Here is a 21097-nt window from a genome sequence, read left to right as displayed (position 1 = left end):
GACAGGGTCTCTATTTGTAGCCCTGGCTGTCCTGGAACTCGCTCTGTAGACCAGGCTGGCCTCGAACTCACAGAGATCCACCTGCCTCTGCCTCTCCAGTGCTGGGATTAAAGGTGTGCACCACCATTGCCTGGCTCCATGCCCAGCTTCTTAATTTGCTTTTGATCATGGCATCTGTCACAGTCACTGAATGAAAGCAGAACAGCCGCCCATCATTCATTCATGTAACCTGCCAACAGCTGCAGACATTTGCATTTCGAAACCCTGGGCTAGTGACGGGGGCAGGGAGGCACAGGAGTCACGTGTAGCCCGGCATGTTGTCACATACAAGGAAACTAAACTTGACAGAGTTCAAGTGAATTTCTGAACATCATATGCCTAGGCTGGGTTAGAACCCAAGTCTCCGGAATTTTGGACTCAGGCCTATGCCCTATCCTGGCCTGAGAGAACTCAGCAGCAGGGCAAGAACACTGTGGCACTGGGGACCCAGAAGGGAAGTGGTAACAGGGACAGGAAAGCCAGACCTCCTCACATTCATTTACGAAAGGGTAAAACCAAGAGAAACCAGCTGAAGCTGTGGCTCTCAGGACCTAGTGCGGAACCTGGGCTGAGCCTGCGGATCTGAACACAAAGTAGCCAGGAAGGCTCTCCAAGCACCGGCAGGCCGCCGACAAGCAAAAACAACCGTGAGTAGCTTCCTTTTTCCCCCCAGACTCCTCATTCCATAAAGCCTCTGTTCTAACCTCAGCCCTTCTCTCTGGAGCTAGGGAGAGGGCTGTCTGAGGCAGAGGGAGGGTTCAGACCAAGAACATGGGTCACCGTGATGCTCAAGGCTGGGCCTCCTAAGATAGGATTTCCCCTGCCATTCACCATAGTAATAAACCCCAAAACTGAGCTGATTTTCCTTGGGGAGTGCTCTTCCAGAAACAGAAAGTCACACGAGACCAAAGAAATTTCCCCTCCAGTTCAGTTTAGTGAACTGATAAGTTTATTGGGGTTGTCTGCAGGAACATGGGCGGCTCAGGCAACTGTATCATCTAAAAGCCCACCCCAACATGGTGACAAGTGCCCAAAGCTGATGACATCACTGGTGTCCCCATCCCTAGCTGACTTTCCACCTCCCCTTACTCTGGTACCCCGCAAGACCACAAGCAGCTGGGCAGGAGGACTTGCAGGGGTGGAGCAGGGGCAAGGGTGTGGCTGGAATGTCAGGTGAGGGCCTAATGATTGCCCTGGTCACAGGACTGATCCTTTGAAGGCCTTTTGTAGATAATAATCACAGCTATAGAGGAAGAGCCGCGCGTGCCCAGAGAACAGAATTCCGCAACACAAGCGGACTTCTCTGAGGGCTGGGCTCTGTTCTAAGGGCTTTCCAATGTTTCCTTTATTAGACGCTCACTGCTCAAACGCTCAGTGTCTATGATAAATTATACTATCATGTCGCCTGTTTGGCAGAGGGAGGCTGTGCGCCACTTCCCTCAAGTCCCAGGGGCATCACTGGAGAACAGTGGCCTGAGGGCAGACATTTTGGCTTCCTAGCCTACCCGTTAACTACCAAAGCAGAAGGAGGAATTGGAAAGGGGCCCCAGGAGACTAAGGTTTTAGGGCTCACCTGGGCAATCCGGATCTGTTTTATAGAAGGGGGAAAAATGAATGAGGTGATCGGCTGTCAGACACAGAGAAAGGCACTGGGGCCCAGGAGGCCAGGGCCCTGTTTCTATGGAGGTCACACTCACTGAGGGAAAGAGATGTTGAGTGGGATCCCTGAGGTGTCGACTCCTGTAGAACCCGAACTCAGCACTACATAACTCTACTTCTCTGCCCCTTGGCTTCTTCTGCACAGTACGGTTCCTCGCGCTTGTGGTAAAGGCTCAGACAGGTGACGTTGCTTGGGGATAGACAACGGCGCTGGGCTCAGCAAATGAGAGCTTGCTTGCCCCTTGCCCGCTCTGTCCATGCTGTGGGTTAGAAATGAGTAGAGGAGGCCACCAACTCCTTCCCCAGAATAGGACTTTGCCTCGAGGGAGATGCGTCTTGGTCGTGAAAGACAAGACTGGGCAGAAGAAGGCTGGAGAAAGATTTAGGAAGTCTGAGGATGCCCCAGTTCTGCGGCTGCCGTGGCTCAAGGGAGCTTGCTCCCTTAGCTGAGTGAGCCCCGTGTGTGGCTCTCCACCAGTGAGATCATCCTTCCCCTGTCCTCCGTTAAGCTGGCAAAATGACGGCCTCCCGTCTTACTTCCCCCTTACGTGCGTGCCTGTGTGGGCATGCTTGCGAAAGCGAGTGAGGTTAGCGTTGTGTGTCTTCTTCATTTGATCTCCACACTACTTTTTGGGACCATTTCTCACTGAGTCTGGGACTCACTGATTCAGCTAGTCTGGCTGGCTGGTGTGTCTTAGGAATCCTCCTGTATCCCCCAGCGTCATGCTGGGATTACAGACACACATCACTGTGCCAGGTTTTCACGTGGGCTCTGGGGCCTCCAAGGATGGTTCTCATGCTTATACAGCACACCTTTGAAAGGCTGAGCCGTGTCCTCAACGTTTCTGCTCCCATCACTCTTCCTGCATGTTCTCAGGGTGCCTGAACCTTGCATTTATTCTGATGGAATTACATGCAATAGCCTCTGAGCCTCGTCCTGCTAAGCCAGTGGGTACTGGCCCTCAGGTCACATATAGAGCTTTATTGATACAACACTCTGGCTCCAGCCAAAGATGCCTGTTGCCCTAATGTCCACACTTCCCAGCTAGGTCCAGCCTCACCGCGTCCCTGGAATAGCTGGAGTCCCAGTTTCTTTGTCAAGACTTAAAACACTGTCCTGAATGTTTGGCTTTCAGAATGAACCACCCCACACTCTCCCCTGGAGCCCCTTCCCCCAAACTCTCCAGGGATCAGAGCCCAGCTCCCAGATACTTGAGGGGCTCAGGGCCTATGATCCCTTTCTAGTCTGAGAACTAAGTACGCAGTCTCTCTCTCCATGGCTTCAGTTAGCGGATGCTCTTTGCTCCTGCCCACCTCGGCTCTGGCTCTCCATACCTGAGCAGGATTCTTGCAAGGGACTAGACTGTCTTCCAGGAACTTCTGCCTCTGCCCCAAATGATTGTGAAAAGTGTCTCAGGCAGGATCCTCAGAAGGATGTCTGCAGAGAGACGGCCAGCCATATCTTACAGATAAGGAGAGCAAGGCTCAGCAGCAGTACCATTGCACAATGTCACATGGTCAAGGCAGTGGGGAGCAGGCAGGAGTGGAAGGTGCTGAATCTTGTGACAGACCCAAGCCACCCCGCTAACTAGGTGACGCTGAGTGATTAGCAACACTTCCTGGATCTCTGTGTGTTCAGCTCCACCGACGCAGCCCATGGCTTCCTAGCCTGCCTCTTACACGTGTCTGTTTGTGCCCTAAATCCAGAAGATGCCATTTGGTGACCTCCCTTTGTGTGGTCTTCACACTGACTCATGGTCACTCACACGTGTAAGGTGTGAAACTGAAGCCCACCCAGATTTAAAAGCCATCCAAGATGGTGGGCAAAGCTGTTGCTCAACCCAAGACCTCTTAGGGTCTAGCCCCAGAGACATGTGGAGCAGGAATGGTGGCACAGGCCTGTGATCCCAGCCCTCAGGAGAGGAGGGCAGGAAGACCAGAAGTTCAAGATCATCTCAATTCAAGCTACCAGGCCAGTCTTCGCCGAGCCCTACTCTGTTGTGAGAAAAAACAGGTAGGCAGGGTAGAGAACCCCTCATTGTTGTGAAGGTGCAGCTCTGGTCACAATTCCCACAAAACTGTCACTTGGAGAGCCTTTTTCAGACGCCACCATAGTGCAGCCGGAGAGCCTGACTCCAGGGAGAAAGGAGCATATTCTGTGGTTCCAACCACAAACCCCGGGGATTCCTCATTCCCCAGTGCTCTCTCCACAGGACTTCCCTCCCGTGCTTGCGGTTGTCGCTGGCATTGTCTTATGTCATAACACCCAGATCCTATGGAGGCCAGTTTTTTTCCCTGTCCCAAGATAGAAATGGGGTCCAGAGAGTAACTGCTTTCCCAAAGGCCAAAGCAGGATCCCCAGTAAAATCAGGGCACTTGGCCATGACTTTTGGGTCTGGAAGGTGCTTCTCTCAGCACAGCCCAGAAGAGAAGGAAATTCCTTCCTTCCATTTCCTAGGGAGAGGAAAAGCCCAGAAAGCATGCTTCCCCTAAGGGATGAAGACCCCAAATGCTAAAGAGGACAAACTAGATTGGTGGTGCAGGTGGAGGAGGGTGGGGCCACAGCGGAGTTAGCCCCGCCCCCAGGGGGGAGTCTGCTGGAGTACCTTGAGGAGAGTCACTCAAAAGCGACTTTATAGGTTGGGTGTCCTCTAAGTTTTGTGGCCTCTTGCCGGGTGATGGTGGTGCACCCCTTTAATCCCAGCACTTGGGAGGCAGAGGCAGGTGGATCTCTGTGAGTTCGAGGTCAGCCTGGTCTACAAGAGCTAGTTCCAGGACAAGCTCCAAAGCTACAGAGAAACTCTGTCTCAAAAAAAACAAAAAACAAAAAACAAACAAAACAAAAAAACCCAAAGCAAAACAAGTTTTGTGGCTTCTCCTCTCCCCTCCTTTCCTACAACTTTCTCCCACTGCCTGTGGCGCCCAGCGCCTCCCACTCAAACTGCTGCAGCCCTGTCAAGGGTGATTCCCATGATTCCCTAGGGGCTGTGCCCCACCTCAGTTCCTCTTTGAGAACCACAGGTGTGGTCACGGTGATGCTTCTGTCCGAATTCAGTGGGTCCTTCCTGTGTATGTGTTTGGGTACTAGTTGGTCCAACGGTACCACGGGCAGGAGTTTGGGGGTCTATGGAGAACAATGAGTGTTTCTGAAGAACAGGTCAGCGGATCTGGAAGGTGCTTCGAGATGTAGGATGGCGATTTACGAGGGGCTGATGACAGAGGTGTGGCTTGGACAGAAGTTAGTCAGGAGCATCCCACACCCCAAAACAAGAAGAAGGGGTTCACAGACTAAGCTAGACAAAGGTGGAAAACAACTAACCAAAATAGATCTGGCCTTTCTCAAAAACGAAGAACGTGTCAAAGATCAGTTAAGGGACAGCCTGGGTGTCGGTAAGCAGAGTGACAGAACAGATGCTTGCCATACTATACAGCCCAGGCCAACCTAGAATTCAATATGCCCTCGCTTCCATCGCCCAAGTGGTGGGGTTTCAGGTGTGTGCCACAACTCTTAGCTTTGGCAAACATTTTTTTTTTAAAGATTTATTATGAGGGCTGAAGTGATGTCTCAGTGGTCAAGAGCAATAGCTGCTCTTCCAGAGGACTGCGTTCAGTCCCCAGCATGGCATTTCAAACAGTCTATAACTCCAGTCCGAGGGGATCTAATGCTCTCTCTGGCTTCTGTGTGCACTAGGCATGAACATGATGCACAGACATGCATGCAGGCAAAACAGCCATACAAAATTAATTACTATTTTCTTCTTAATTAAGTGTGGATATGTGCACAGCAGTACAGGCGCCTCCAGAGGAGAGAAACTTCAGACAGCTCCCCAGGAGCTAGAGTCTCAGGCAGTTGTGAGCCACCCAACATGGGTGTAGGGAACTTGGGCCCTCTGCGAGAGCAGCAAACACTCCTAACAGAGGAGCCGCCTCTCTAGCTCCAGGTTCCATGAAAGATCCTGACTCAGAAAATAAGATGGTGAACAATAGGGAAAGACCCCTGACGTCAACCTCAGGCCTACATACATGTACGCATATGTACATACACAGCACACACAGAAAATAAAAAAAAAATAAAAGTATAAATTCACTTGTAGGGGCTTGTTTAGGAAGATGAGATTTCCTATATAGTCTAGCCTGAACTCACTGCATAACCCAGGCTAGCCCTAAATTCAGGGCCCTACTGCCTCAGTCTCCTAAGTGCTGGAATTATAGGCATACCCCACCACATCTGGTTATATATTGACTTTTTAAGCACCAAATCATGAGACACATGGGTCCTCACTTCATAATAATAACATTGGAGGCCAGGTGGTGGCAACACATGCCTTTAATCCCATCATATGGGAGGCAGAGACAGGTGGATCTCTGTGAGTTCGAGGCCAGCCTGGTCTACAGAGTAAGTTCCAGGACAGTCAGGGTTATACAGAGAAAAAAAAAAACAAAAAACAAAACAACAACAACAAGCCAGGCTATCTGCCCACGCTGTTATGCTGTTATGGTTAGTATCTATTTATACATTTCCTCCATCTGGCTGCTTAATGGTTACACAGTGAAATAAGAGAGAAAGTGGAGTTGAACTTGACCATCTCAGGTCCGAACTCAATGATCTGATTCACAGTGGCATAAAAATTCACAAGCCGCAGTGGGAATTATTGAGCCATTTCATCATTTCCTGCGGTCCGTGAGAAAGGAAGTGATTTGTAAATAAGTCTACTATTCTCTCTCTTGGCTTTTCAAGACAGGGTTTCTTTTTGTAGCCTTTGCTGTCCTGGAACTCACTCTGAAGACCAGGCTGGCCTTGAACTCATAGAGATCCACCTGCCTGCCTTCTGAGTACTAGAATTGTAGGTGTGCACCACCACTGTCTGGTTGGCTTTTTTTTTTTATTTTTGAGACAGGATCTCACTTATTATGTAGGCTTAGCTCAGCTAGAACTTGCTCTGTAGACCAGGCTGCCTCACAGGGATCTGCCTGCCTCTGCCTCCTGAGCGCTAAAGGTTAAAAGTTACAGGAGTCCCCCAACACTTCAAGCAAATTTACTATTTTCAGTAAGAATGCCACTTACGCTTTCTTCCCCTCCTTAATATCTGCTTTAAACACTTTAAATAAATATGTGATTGGGATGAAGCTCAGTGATAAAACACTTACCTAACGTACTTGTTTCAATCCTCAGCACTGCCAAAAAAAATGTGTGTGCAAGCTGGACAGCAGAAGTAATAAAAATTTCAAATTATATGCATTGTTTACAAAGTTAAACTTTGGCTTCTCCCAGCCTTACAAGTGATATAATGTGCTAGGTTTAGTTTAAATTCTTCTTATGGGGCTGAAGAGATGGCTCACTGTTCAGAGTGTGTGCTGTTCTCGCAAAGGACCTGAGTTCAAATCCCAGCACCCACATGGGGTGGCTCATAACTGTAGTAATCCTGGCTCCAGGGACTCTGAAACCCTCTTCTGGTTTCCACAGGCACCTGCACTCACACGCACATATAGCACACAGACACACACATACACACACACAAACAAACAATAAACTAAATATTAAAACCAAAACAATAAGCATGGCATGGAGGCACACACTTTTAATCCCAACACTTAAATGGCAGAGGCAGGGATATCGCTGAGTTAGAGACCAGCCTGATCTACAAATTGAGTTCCAGGACAGCCAGGACTACACAGAGAAATCCTGTCTCAAAAATCCAAAAAATAAATAAATAAATAAATAAATAAATAAATAAATAAACTGCAATAAATAAATCCTTATCATCTAGCTCAAGCTGACCTCAAATTCGCAGCAATCCTCCTGGTTCAGTCTTCAGGGGTAGGAGGAGCATGCAGGAAGATTCCTCTCCAGATGTTCAGCCCATCTCTCCGAGACAGGACTGTCCCCGCCAGGTTTAATTCATTATCAGCCTCTTCCAGCTGTTCCTGGGTCCCTGCCATCTGCTTTGTCACCACTACCAAATCCTAGCAACCCAGAGCCCACGAGTGAGTTTTCCCAGCAAGATATTGTGTGGTTTGACAGCAGCAGCACCACCAACACCAACACCACCACCACCAACACCACCAACACAAACGCCACCAACACCACCAACACCACCGCCACCAACACAAACGCCACCAACATCACCAACACAAACTCCACCAACACCACCAACACCACCGCCACCATCACCAACACCACCAACACAAACGCCACCAACACCACTGCCACCATCAGCTTGTTGTTAGGCTCATTTTGCAACTTGCAGTCTTCGTTAAGTCTGACTCAGCACTAATGGTAGTGTTAATATTGTCACAGCTAACAGAGTGTTTGAAGTTACTTCACATTCCTTTCCCACACCCCCTCTTCTGTTGGGGGCACCTGTCTGAATTGTACCTCCCACCTCCTGATGCTGCAACCATTTAAACAAATCAAAACCAGGCCTGGGTAGGGACTCCACTCTGTGAAATCTGACCAAGCCAAGAAGAGGTTCAGAGCCAGCAGGGAAAAACACAGAGGATGAAGAAAGCCAAGACAAGGCCAACCATGTCGTATCCCTGATGTACAGGGAAACCACGGTGCAAAGACCTTGTCATTACTAAGGCTTCTCTGTCCCATGTCCTTCCATGGCCGCACTACCTGATTTGGCATGAAAGTTCCTTTTCTACAGAAGGCACATTACGAACAGAGGGTGGCCACCCTAGCAGGGATTTTCACAATGACACTCTCCCACCTAAGTCTCCCCACACTTCCTGATCAAAAATGAAGATCTATTTCCCCGGTACAAAGCGATGCCCAGTGAGAGGGAGAACCACATTGGCCCATCACCAAGTCTCTTTGCCTCTCTCTCTTTCTCTCTCTCTCTCTCTCTCTCTCTCTCTCTGAGACAGGATCTCCCCATGTCGCTCTAGCTGCCCTGCTACTATGTTGTTATAAATACACAATTACCACCTGTCTGTTACAAACAAATGATTTGATTTTAAAGAAAAGATAACAGGACCAGCTACTCCAAAAGCTGAAGAAGAAGAAGAAGAAGAAGAAGAAGAAGAAGAAGAAGAAGAAGAAGAAGAAGAAGAAGAAGAAGAAGAAGAAGAAGAAGAAGAAAGATCATGAGCTCAAGGCTGTCCTGGGCAAGTTAACAAGAACCTGTCTCAAAACTTAAAAAAAAAATAAAGACTGGATTGGCCAGGTGTTATAGCCCATGCCTTTAATCCCAGGACTCAGAGACAGAGGCAGGAGGATCACTGTGAGTTACAGCTCAGCCTGGTCTACATAAGGAGTTCTAGGCCAACCATGGCTACATCGTGAGAGCATCTCAAAAAGGAAAAGAGTCTGAGGATGTGTAAATTCAGTGGTCCAGTGCTTGCCTGGTATGCAGGAAGCTGTAGGTGCAACTTCCAGGACCACAAGAAGGAAAAGAATAGATGCTACAGATCTGAGTAACAGCAACAGCGAATGAGAGGGCAGCACACACAAAGTCCCTCGTGCCTGTGACAGAGGAAACTCGCTCTTCATAGACTCCAACCACAGCGGCCAGTTCAGCAGGCTTTGGCTGCGCAGGTCTTTAGCCCCATCGCTCAGGAGGTAGAGGCAGGCAGATCTCTGAGTTCCAGGGCAGCCAGGGCTAAACAGAGAAAGCCTGTACTGAAAAACCGGAAAGAACAAAAACAAAAACAAAGCTATGTTATTTCTGGGTGAAGAGATGGCTCAACAGTTGTGGTGGTTAGAAAGAAAACGCCCCCCAAAGGGAGCGACACTTTTAGGAGGTGTGCCCTTGATGGAGAAAGTGTGTCACTGGAGGGCCGGCTTTGAGGTCTCTATTCTCTTTTTGTTGTTGCAGCTGTTTATGGGTTTTTTGTTTTGGTTTGGTTTTGGTTTTTGAGACAGGATTTCTCTGGAGCTTCGGAGCCTGTTTTAGAACTTGCTCTGTAGACCAGGCTGGCTTCGAACTCACAGAGATCCACCTGTCTCTGCCTTCTGAGTGCTGGGATTAAAGGTGTGCGCCACTGCCGCCAAGCTAACCACTGGGGTTTTTATTGGAGTGGTCATGAACACTTCGTTCTGCCCAGGATAATGGAAACCTTGGGCACGAAGCCTGCCCTTCGTGTTCCTGGAAGAAATAATGGACTGTGGGTTCAGCTTTGGAGCAGGTTAAAAGATGTTCTCTGTGGCTCCAAACTCAGGATGTGTGTCCGAGATAGGAGAGTGCTGACACATCCATCATTGAAGCTTATCTTTGTAGCATTTGTCGCTTCCCACAGAACTGACTGGGCCAAGCCACGGCTGAGACCCTGAACGTCTCGCAACCCTTCCCTTTGCGTCATATCAGTTCCATCTCCAGCTCCGTCTGGCAGCCATGCTCCTGCTTAGGTTTTTGTTGTTGTTGTTGCTATTGCTTCTTTCTATGCATGTGTGTCAGAGGTCAGCCTTGGGTGTTGTTCCTCAGATGCTGACCACTTTATCTTGAGACAGGGTCTCTTACTGAACCTGGAGTTCACTGCTTCGGCTAGACTGGCTGAGCAGTAAATTGTCTATCTCCATCTCCCCATTGCTGAGATTATAAATCCACAGCACCACACCTGGCTTTCGCATCTATCTATCTATCTATCTATCTATCTATCTATCTATCTATCTATCTATCTATCGATTGCGATAGGCTCTCACCATGTAACTCTGGCTGTCCTGGAACCCACTGTGTAGACCAGGTCAATCACCAACTCAGAGATCCACCTGCCTCTGCCTCCCGAGTGCTGGCATTAAGGGTGTGTTCCACTAGGCTTGGCGCATACCTGGCTTTATTATGTGGGTTCTGAGGGATCAAACTTCAGCTGATGTGGCAGGCACTATACCAGCTGAACATCTCCCTAAACCTTACTACTGAGTTTTAAATAATCTAATAATCTGTGTGTCGGAACGTGGGTGACTGCATTCCCAACTCATAAAAGACATGGACGCTCAGAGAGTTAGACTGGCCCTGACTTGCTCCAGGTCACACAGCCTGTGTCTGTGACGGAACTCAGTGACATGACTCAGTGACGTGTCATTCCAAAACTTTGGCACTCCAGGTCAAACCTGGAACAGTAAAACCTAGAGGGCCTGCCATCCTTCCAATGGACTCCATCAGAGGGGTGGCGGTTAAGCTTGATACAGATACAGTCCAGGCACAAAGAAAGAGTCCGACCTGTCGGTGGAGACTCCAGGGAAGGCAGAGTGATGGTCGGCCAACATCAACAAGGCTTGAGATGAATTTAGCTCCACTAGGCAGACTCCAGTGACTTCTTCGACAACTGCAAGACACTGGAGAGTGCCAGATGGTGGTGGTGCATGCCTTTAAACCCAGCATTTGGGAAACAGAGGCAGGTGAATATCTGTGAGTTCAAAGCCAGCCTGGTCTACAAAGCGAATTCCAGGACAACCAGGGCTACACAGAGAAACCCTGTCTCAGAGAGAGAGAGAGAGAGAGAGAGAGAGAGAGAGAGAGAGAGAGAGAGAGAGAGAGAGAGAGAGAAAGAGAAAGGGAGTCACAGCGTGGAGGTTCCATACATTACAAACTCCTTCCTATTATAGATGGGAGAGGGGGCGGCATTAAGTATTAGTTGAGTGAGGGCCCAGGTTGTAGCTCAGTGGTAGAGCTCTTGTCTAACACACTGTGAGGCCCTGGTTCTAATGTATAGAGCACACATACACACATATGCACACACACACACTCAGTGCATTGAGATCCGGAGACCTTATGAATTACCACCATCAACCCTACCGTCTTCAAAGATAAGAAAAAGAAAAACCCAGAGGGCCAGCCCTAAGACTCAGTGGCGGGACGGGAAGGAAGTAGAACACAGACCTCATCGTTCCCAGTCCCAGACAAGAACAGCGAGACTGCTGGGGTGTGACTCAGTGGGAGAGCATGTCCTGCACCAGTGGGAGAGCTTCCATCCCCACACCAGAAAAAAATCTCAGCATTTCCGGGGCATCAAATCTCAGCCTCCCACTGTGGGCACTTGTGAGCTTCCGGTCCCCTCCAGCGTCGTGGCACGGAGGGGACAGCTTGTCTGTGACCCTCTTTCACTTCACACTTTCACTTCAGGTGGAAACAAAAGCCTGACACACCTTTTTCTGAGAATTCCCCAACCCCCAGCTTATGCCCCAGAAAGTCAGATGGAGTTAGGGTCCCAGCTATAGCCCCAGATACCAGCCCAGCAGGGACACACTGCCAGGAACCAGGGTTTCGGAGCTAGGCATTTCCAGAAGTATGGACGCTGGGCTATCGGTTCTCTTTAGTTCTGACATCTAACCAGCATCAGATTACAGCTTGCTCTTCATGGCGTTCTTGCACACGCCTGTGGCTCGGAAGGTGTGGAATTGACAACGACGTGTTGATAAGACAGATGAATCACCAGGCGGTGGTGGCGCGCGCTTTTTTTTTTTTTTTTTTTTTTTTTTTCGAGACAGGGTTTCCCTGTAGTTTCTAGAGCCTGTCCTGGAGCTAGCTCTTGTAGACCAGGCTGGCCTCGAACTCAGAGATCCGCCTGCCTCTTCCTCCCGAGTGCTGCGATTAAAGGCGTGCGCCGCCACCGCCCGGCGTGGCGCGTGCTTTTCATCCCAGCACTCGGGCACATCTTTGTGAGTTCGCAGCCAGCCTGGTCTACAGAGCAAGTTCCAGGGCAGCTAGGGCTACACAGAGAAATCCTGTCTCTGTCTCAAACAAACAAACAAAAAAAAGAATTTTATTTATGGGCTGGAGAGTTGGCTCAGCAGTTAAGAGCACTGGCTATTCATCCAGAGGACCGGGGTTCGGTTCTTAATACTCACATGGCAGCTCGCAACTGTCTATAGCTACTGTTCCAGGGGACCTGACACTCTCACACCAATGCACATAAAATAAAATTAAATAAGTTTTTAAAAAATGAGCACGTGTGTGTGTGTGTGTGTGTGTGTGTGTGTGTGTGTGTGTGCTATTAACTGTTTTTGAGATCATGCCTTACTATGTAGCTGGCCATATAGACCAGGCTGTCCTCAGACTCGTAGAGATCCACCTGTCTCTGCCTCCCAAGTGCTATGATTAAAGGAGTGCACTACCATACCAAGCTGGATGGGTCTTATATACATTCTGAAAGGATCAAAAAGATCTTGCCAGCTCTCAGGTTCAAAAACTACAATGGATGTCCTCGGTCCGCTTGGCCTCCCTAACAACGGGCGGGTAATGTATTGTCACTTCGCAGATGAGGAGAGGGACTTGCCCAAAGTCACATGATGAGAGTGACGGAGATGGAACCAGAGCGGCTGCCTGTGTGACAAACTCAAGTCTCTGTGCAGCAAGCACAGCCTTAGGCCTTCTAGAAGATCAGTGTGGCCTCAAAAGAGTGTTTCTATCTACGTGTGGACCGGGAGCTGGGTTTCCTGTTGCTCTGTGCTTCCTGTTGTTGTCTTGTTAGGATGTCCATCAAATGCATGCATTTCCTGCCCTTCCTCTGGATGGTAACAGTGGTCTGCCACCACACTGTGCCGGGTGAGGCACAGCCACCAGCCACAGCCACCCCTGCCACCATCATCTATGCTCGCTCTGAATGGGGTAAGGCCTTCCCTAAAGATTTTATTTATTTTTACTTTTTATTGATTTATTTATTTTTAGACAAGGTTTTTCTGTGTTGCCTAAGCTGGCCTTGAACTCATTAGGCTACCCAACATCAAACTGCCAGCAGTTCCAGCTTTAGAACGCACTATGTCCTGGCCTCAAACACACAGCAGTCTGGCCTCAGCCTCTTGAGTGCTGGGATTACAGGTATGTGCTACCATGACTCATACTCCCAACCAGTACTTTTAGTTTATTTTTTTATTTTGTTATTAATTTGTGTATCTGTGTGTTTGTGTATGTGGCGTATATTTGGGTGGTGCATCTGCACACATGTGTGTGGGTGCACATACCGGATGTTGTGTGTCCTGCTCTGTGAATCTCTAACTTATTCCCTTGCAACAAGGTCTCTGGCTGAGCCCATAGCTGGGCTGGTGGTCGGCAAATTCCAGTGACCCCTCTGTCAGCCCCACCCAGCTCTGAAGTTACAGGTGAGGCAGGTGTTTGGCCACTCCCAGCTTTTTATGAGAGTGCTGGGAGCTGAACTCAGGTCCTCAGGGGTATCTGGTCCACTGAGCCATCTCTCCAGTCAGCACCTTGCAGCCTGAAGTTTTAGATTATTGTGTTGTGTAGATGAAATCATTTTTTGGCTGGAAACAATATTTTTAAATTTTCATTAAGTTTTTATTTATTTATTTTATGTGCATGTGTGTATATGTGTGAGCATGCCATAGCCTGCTTCTGGGAGTCTGATGCATGGCTGCAGGCTCGGGAAGGCTCCACTGGACAGAGGAACCAAAGGAAAGTCCAGGAAGGATATGGGGCAGAAAAACCCAGGGCAAAGGCCCAGAGGTCAGAAGGCAAAGTTTCTCCCCAGAGGCAGCAGATGGCCAGCTGGGTATGGGTTGGAAGGTAGAGCATCCTCCTCCTGGATGCTGCTGAAATTTTTCCTGTGACCACATGGAAAAAGAAAGAAGGGTGGGGGAAATCTATACAATGTATATTTGGCTAAAACTGGTAGGGCACTTGTGAATGTGTACGGCCTGAGATTTGATCCCCCAGGACCACAAAAATAGAGAGAGAGAGAGAGAGAGAGAGAAAGAGAGAGAGAGAGAGAGAGAGAGAGAGAGAGAGAGAGAGAGAGAGAGAAACAGAGCCAGGTGTAGTAGCACACTCCTTTAATACTAGTATTTGTGAGGCAGAGGCGGGTGGATCTCTGAGTTCAAGACCAGCCTGGTCTACAGAGCGAGTTCCAAGACAGTCAGGGCTACACAGAGAAACCCTGTCTCAAAAAACTAAAAAAAGAAAAAAAGAAAAAGAAAAACAGATGAAGGGGCTGGTGAGATGGCCCAAATGGTAAAGTGCTTGCTCTTTTCGACTCAAGCATTAACAAAAGAAAAATGAATAAATAAACAAAACAACTAGCCATGATGTCTTCCCGTCATTATTAACACTTTGGAGCCAGAGACAGAAAGATCCCTAGGACTCGGCGTCTATCCAGTCTAGCTGAATTGGTGAACTCCGGGAGAGAAACCCAGCCTCAGAAAAATAAGGTGGAGATGGGTTGAAGAACGCATTGGCTATGGACCCCTGACCTCCACACACACAAACATAGGCACACTCAGAGAAGCAGGAAACGTGAGCACGGCACAGAGAGCCAGGCCCTTCACTGCAGCACTTGAGAGGCAGAGGCAAGCAGATCCCTGTGAGTTGGAAGTGATCCTGGTCTACACAGAGCCTGTCTCAAAGAAATTTAAAAATGGAATGTATTCGTGAGTTTATCACCTCATCGCAGCGGCTGACTTCCTCTGCTCCTTCCTAGGCTGGATTTCCTCCTGCTGAAAAGATAAGGGACGTTTCAGCAACAAAGGTCTCTTAGCGGACAGTCTTATTTTGGGGGTTGTTTGTTTGGTTTGTCGGCTACAGATATAATTAGCCCTGGCTGGCTTCAACTCCATATGTACTGTGAGTTATTTATTTATTTGTTTGTTTTTGAGATGAGGTCTTCAAGGCGTCAGGGCTGAGCCTGAACTCAATGTCATCCAGTCAGGCCTTTAGGTCGCTGAAGTCACACACCTAATCACCAGGGGTCCTAAACCTCTTATGCTGCTTAATTTTAAAATCATATTTGTTGCCCTTATTAATCCCAGCACTCGGGAGCCAGAGGCATGAGTTCCAGGCTGGCCTGTCTACAGAGCAAGTTTCAGGCCAGCCAAGGGTACACGGAGAAACCTGTCTCAAGAAAACAAAAACAAAATCACATTTATTTATTTATCTATTCATTCATTCATTTGTGTGTGTGACATATTGTGTGTGCACGTGTGTGTATGCATCCACTCGTGTGTGTGTGCATGTGTTCATGTGTGTACATGTGTGTGTACGTTCATGTGTGTATGTACATGTGTGTGCATACGTTCGTGTGTGTGTGTGTGTATGTGCCAGGGTTGGGGAGATGCAGTGATTTAGCGCCTTTCTCTACCAGCTGATCCATCTCATCCACCTCCGGTCTCCTTTTTGGTTTGTTTGTTTGTTTTGTAAGTTTTTGGTTTGTCTTATTTCTTTTCTTCTTCTTTTATGAGACAAGGTCCTGAACATGTTTTGTGCTATGTAAGTCAGCTGATTTTGAATTCACAGACCTGCTTCTACCTTGAGAGTGCTTGTTTCAAGGCATGAACCATCATGCCCAACTAAAGATTCACTTATTTTATTTTATGCGTATAAGTGTATTGCCTGCATGTGTATAAGTGCACTGTGGAGGCCAGAAGAGGATATCAGAGCCCTTAGAACTGGTGGCATGTGGTTGTGAGCCTCCGTGTACCCTCAGCTCCTCTGTATGGGCAGCTCTTAGCCTCTGAGCCATCTCTCCAACCCCTTCTTTTATTTTTATTTATTTATCTTTTTCTTTCACGCTTTTTGGTTTCTGTCTTTGTTGTTTCATCGAGACAGGGTTTCTCCATATAGTCCTGATTGTCCTGGAACAAGCTGTAATGGCATTTCAATTGTATTTTAATAAATAAAGCTTGCCTGGGGTTTGGGAAAGTAAAACAGCCACACTGGCCAGCCTTACAGACCAGGCACCTTTAATCCCAGGATCCACACTAGTTTTCCATAGAAACCAGGTGGTAATGGTATAGGCCTTTAATCCCAGAACTAGAGAGGATTATAAAACAGGAGGAGACAGCTCTCAGGCACAGATGCATTCTGAGTGAGATTCCTGGAGGCAGGATCGCCATTTCAAACTGAGGTCGAGGTAAGAGCCAGTGACTGACTGTTCTCCTTTTCAGACCTTCAAGTTGAACCCCAATTTCTCTCTCTGAGTTTTTATTAATCATGCTTCAACTAGTTCTGTAGACCAGGCTGGCCTCGAACTCACAGAGATCTGCCTGTTTCTGCCTCCTGAGTGCTGGGATTAAAGGCGTGCACCACCACCACCTTTCCCTTCTTTTAATTCTTTATAAAGTATATTCAAGAGTTATATAAAACTCTTGCAAATGTAACCCTACCAGCTGACACACTTGCTAACCCTTGCTTGCTCATTGCTCATTCCTGCGCTTATGAGTTCAAATTCCATGGGCCTCTAGATGGAAAAAAATCCCACATTATCTGTTTAGGAAATTAGTCTTTCTAGAGGAGTATTTAGTTTGCTTTCTTATTATGTTTACAATGTTTAGTTGTCCTAAGCGTTTTCTTCAATATTCAAGAAATACTTATATTAAAAATTATTATCAGCCGGGCGGTGGTGGCGCACGCCTTTAATCCCAGCACTCGGGAGGCAGAGGCAGGCGGATCTCTGTGAGTTCGAGGCCAGCCTGGTCTACAAGAGCTAGTTCCAGGACAGGCTCTAAAAAAAAAGCTTCAGAGAAACCCTGTCTCGAAAAACCAAAAAAAAAAAAATTATTTTCTGATATTCAAATTAACAGGACTTCTATATCTTATATATAGTACAGTTGGTTTTTTTAACTTTATTTATATTTATTTATTTAGTACACAGCGTACTACATGTGTGCCTGCAGGCCAGAAGAGGGCACCAGATCTCATTACAGATGGCTGTAAATCATGTGGTTGCTGGGAACTGAACCCCGGTCCTCTGGAAGAGCAGTCAGTGCTCTTAACTCCTGAGCCGTCTCTCCAGCCCCATACAGTTGTTTTTCTAAGACAGGGCTTCTCATAGCCACAGATAACTTTGACCTGATCCTCCTGCTGTCACCCCCGAGAGCCAGGATTGCAGGTGTTCGCCACGACACCCAGTTTATGCAGTGCTGGGGACTGTACCCAGGGCTTTGTTCGTGCTAGGCAAGCTACAATCCCTACATGAGTATAAAAAAAAATTGTTTTTGAGACAGAATTTCACTATGTAGCCCAAATTGGTCTCCATTTCTTAGAGAGCTGCCTACATCAGCCTCCTGAGTGCTGGGATTAAAAGCAGATACCATTACAGTCCACAAAACATTACATCTTTTAGAGTTTATATTCCCAACACTTGAGAAGTCCTACGCTATTGTTCCCCATCCCCAAATAGTTGTTAGCCTTCAGTATCTTACCAAAACTGGGACGACAACAGCAACACACACACACACTCACACACTTACACTCTCACACACACACACACACACGCACCCTCACACACTCACACACACACACACACACACACACACACACGAAACTGAAGACAGGTTTGGTGGCACGTGCCTGTCTGTAATCCCAGCTGCTCTGGAACATGAAACAGGAAGATCTTGACTTCAAGGCTACCTTGTGAGGCCACGTCTCAAAAATGGAAAGAGAAAGTAGACTAGAAAGATGGCTTAGTGAGTTAAAGTGCTTGGTGTGCAAGCCCGATGTCCTGAGTTCAATTCCCAGAAGCCACGGTAGAAGGCGAGAACCCACTCTTGAACTACACACTCACTCTGTGGCACACTCATGCCTACAGATACACATCACTTATGAGCGTATACATGCATGTGCACGCACATGCACACACGTGCGCGCACACACACATACCAAAAATAAGTAAAAGAAAAAATATCCCTACCTCTTCACTTCCTCTTGTTCCTGATTTTGTTGTTTTGGTTGCTGGTCTCCGGGAATTCCCCTTAGTTTTAAAAGGAAGTTTTAGGATCTGTCTCTTTAGAAAACAAAAGACCAAAAATCTGGCAGGTCACTTCTGCTACTTGGAAACTGAAAGTCCTGGCTTGGGCAAAAGGCTAAATGCTTGACAACAAAATATAAATTGATATTTGTAGCACGTGGGTAAATGTTTGATTAGTGTTGACTTCCCGGGGAGGCATTACTATTAACATCCCAAGACTCTTCTCTCCCCATCTACAGCCAAGTCTTCTGGGCCAGACCTGGTAGAAGCCAAAGCCTGTCCATGGAGGGATGCTGGGTGACAGAGGTGACCAACGGCTCAAAGAGCAGCTCGGACTTCAACCCGATGAAGGATTACATGATCCTGAGTGATGCCCAGAAGATAGCTGTGGCGGTGCTGTGTACCCTGCTGGGCCTGCTGAGTGCCCTGGAGAACATGGCGGTGCTCTACCTTATCCTGTCCTCCCAGCGGCTCCGCAGGAAGCCCTCGTACCTCTTCATTGGCAGCCTGGCCGGGGCTGACTTCCTGGCCAGCATCATCTTTGCCTGCAACTTTGTCATTTTCCACGTCTTCCATGGTGTTGATACCAAGGCCGTCTTCCTGCTGAAGATCGGCAGTGTGACCATGACCTTCACAGCCTCTGTAGGCAGCCTGCTGCTGACCGCTGTTGATCGGTACCTATGTCTGTGCTACCCACCTACCTACAAGGCTCTAGTCACCCGTGGGAGGGCACTGGTGGCCCTTTGTGTCATGTGGGTCCTCTCGGCATTGATTGCCTACCTGCCACTCATGGGATGGACCTGTTGCCCTAGTCCCTGCTCTGAGCTTTTCCCGCTCATCCCCAATGACTACCTGCTGGGCTGGCTCCTCTTCATTACCATTCTCTTCATTGGCATCATCTACACCTATGGGTATGTTCTCTGGAAAGCCCACCAACATGTAGCCAGCTTGGCAGAGCACCAGGATAGGCAGGTTCCTGGGATAGCTCGGATGCGGCTAGATGTGAGGTTGGCCAAGACCTTGGGACTGGTACTGGCTGTTCTGCTCATATGCTGGTTCCCTGCCTTGGCTCTCATGGGCCATAGCCTGGTCAGCACGCTGAGTGATCAGGTCAAGGAGGCCTTCGCCTTCTGTTCCATGCTGTGCCTGCTTAACTCTATGGTCAATCCTATCATTTATGCCCTGCGAAGTGGAGAGATCCGCTCCGCTGCCCAGCACTGCCTGGTAAGCTGGAAGAAGCGTCTACGAGGGCTCAGGTCTGAGGGAAAAGAAGAAGCCCCAAGGTCCTCCATTACAGAGACAGAGGCTGATGTGAAAACCACCATGGAGCCTGCTTCCAGAAGTCCAGGCTGCTCCAATTGCTGACGGTACCTAGTTTCCTATTAGAAACAGCTTGTGTGAGGAATCAGTTTTCTCGCTCGAGGAGAGAGGAGTCCCAGACCCTGCGTCCTTCTGGAACCAGCTCTAGGGGACTAAACGCAGACCCCCTTTTTGCCAAAGAGTACTGGGCTTCACGGTTGGAGGGTGACCTGGTCATGCCTACCTGCACAGTCTATGGAAAGTGGCCCGTGACGAGACAGGTTCTGTTTACATCAAGTCAGGAAACCCTCCTGACTCCAGAGACCAAGAAGCAAGAGGGACCTCCAGGGACTGTAATAGAGCACTCAGAGGTGGTGAGAGAAGATGAAGGACCTGTTCTCCTGGGCTCACAGAGTACCCTGGCCAGTGTGGCCACTGCCTACAAGTTCATCAGTGCCCACGGCTGCCATGGTGCAGATTCCAGGCTGTCTTGCTGATGATTGGCAGCGAGACCAGCTAGCTCCGGTTCCCTCTTCGTGGTTTTGGATTCCTATGGCTATAAAGCTCAGTGAGGCCCCACCTTCAGATGACCCTTGCCTCTTGAGGATCAAGAATTGTGGTGTGCTCAGGCTCAAGGGTGTCGGCTCAGACAGTCACAAGCCATCAGCTCAGAGCATCTTGTTGGGCAAGGGCCCTCTTGACACCCTGATAAGCCCCGGAGTCATGTGACTTTAGGTCCTTGGGGAACCACTGAAGGTACCATCTGGAGGACCTGTATTGCCCTTGTCACAGCTGCTGTGTAGAGTGTAGCAGTATTCCCGGCTAGCCTAGCTCCAGGGCGAAGCAAGATATTCACAAAGATTCTCTGGGTCGCCGGGCGGTGGTGGCGCACGCCTTTAATCCCAACACTCGGGAGGCAGAGGCAGGCAGATCTCTGTGAGTTCGAGACCAGCCTGGTCTACAAGAGCTAGTTCCAGGACAGGCTCTAGAAACTACAGGGAAACCCTGTCTCAAAAAACCAAAAAAAAAAAAAAAAAAAAGATTCTCTGGGTCCTAGATTGTTTCCAGCGATGCTCACCTCAGCCTGCTTGTCTCTTCCATACTCTGGTCCTGGGGGACAAACAGAAGGAGCCGAGGAGAAGAGACCACACTGCTGTGGTCCAGACACAGACTGACATTCTCTGTCCACAGCCCCATGCTACGTCCCTGGGTACCTGAATTTTACCTTCACTAAGGGACATCTCCAACAGAGGGAGGTTCAAGACACTGCTGGTGACAGGATGGATAACACTGGGGACCACAGGCACAGTGAAAGAAAAGCTATCCATTAATGTCATTTAGTACATTAAAAACCACGTGCTCCCTGTCCGTGTGCTCTTTAATCTGCATCATAAATATGTGCACACCAAGTTTTGTGCCGGTCCTAGATGTCCAGCTACGAAGGAGACAAACCCCATCGTCGTTG

General features: G+C 48.5%; 1 protein-coding gene across 3 annotated transcripts; it reads left to right on the top strand.

The window, feature by feature from the left end:
* Positions 1-548: 548 nt before the first annotated feature.
* Cnr2 (cannabinoid receptor 2) lies at positions 549-20998 on the top strand. 3 transcript variants are annotated; one of them, XM_038333732.2, is made up of 3 exons: positions 13015-13247; positions 13333-13457; positions 18573-20998. In XM_038333732.2, exon 3 carries the CDS (start codon positions 18616-18618, stop codon positions 19696-19698), a length of 1083 nt encoding a protein of 360 aa, XP_038189660.1. In that variant the 5' UTR covers positions 13015-13247; positions 13333-13457; positions 18573-18615; the 3' UTR covers positions 19699-20998. The 3 variants fall into 3 exon arrangements, with proteins under 3 accessions (XP_038189661.1, XP_038189660.1, XP_038189659.1); XM_038333733.2 differs by lacking the exons at positions 13015-13247; positions 13333-13457 and adding an exon at positions 549-686; XM_038333731.2 differs by lacking the exon at positions 13333-13457 and having other exon boundaries at positions 13016-13247.
* Positions 20999-21097: the final 99 nt, after the last annotated feature.

The sequence above is a fragment of the Arvicola amphibius genome, chromosome 6 (assembly GCF_903992535.2).
Source record: "Arvicola amphibius chromosome 6, mArvAmp1.2, whole genome shotgun sequence".
Lineage (NCBI taxonomy): Eukaryota > Metazoa > Chordata > Mammalia > Rodentia > Cricetidae > Arvicola > Arvicola amphibius.
The sequence above is the reverse complement of the archived record's forward strand: the minus strand, read 5'-3'. Positions and strand labels throughout refer to the sequence as shown.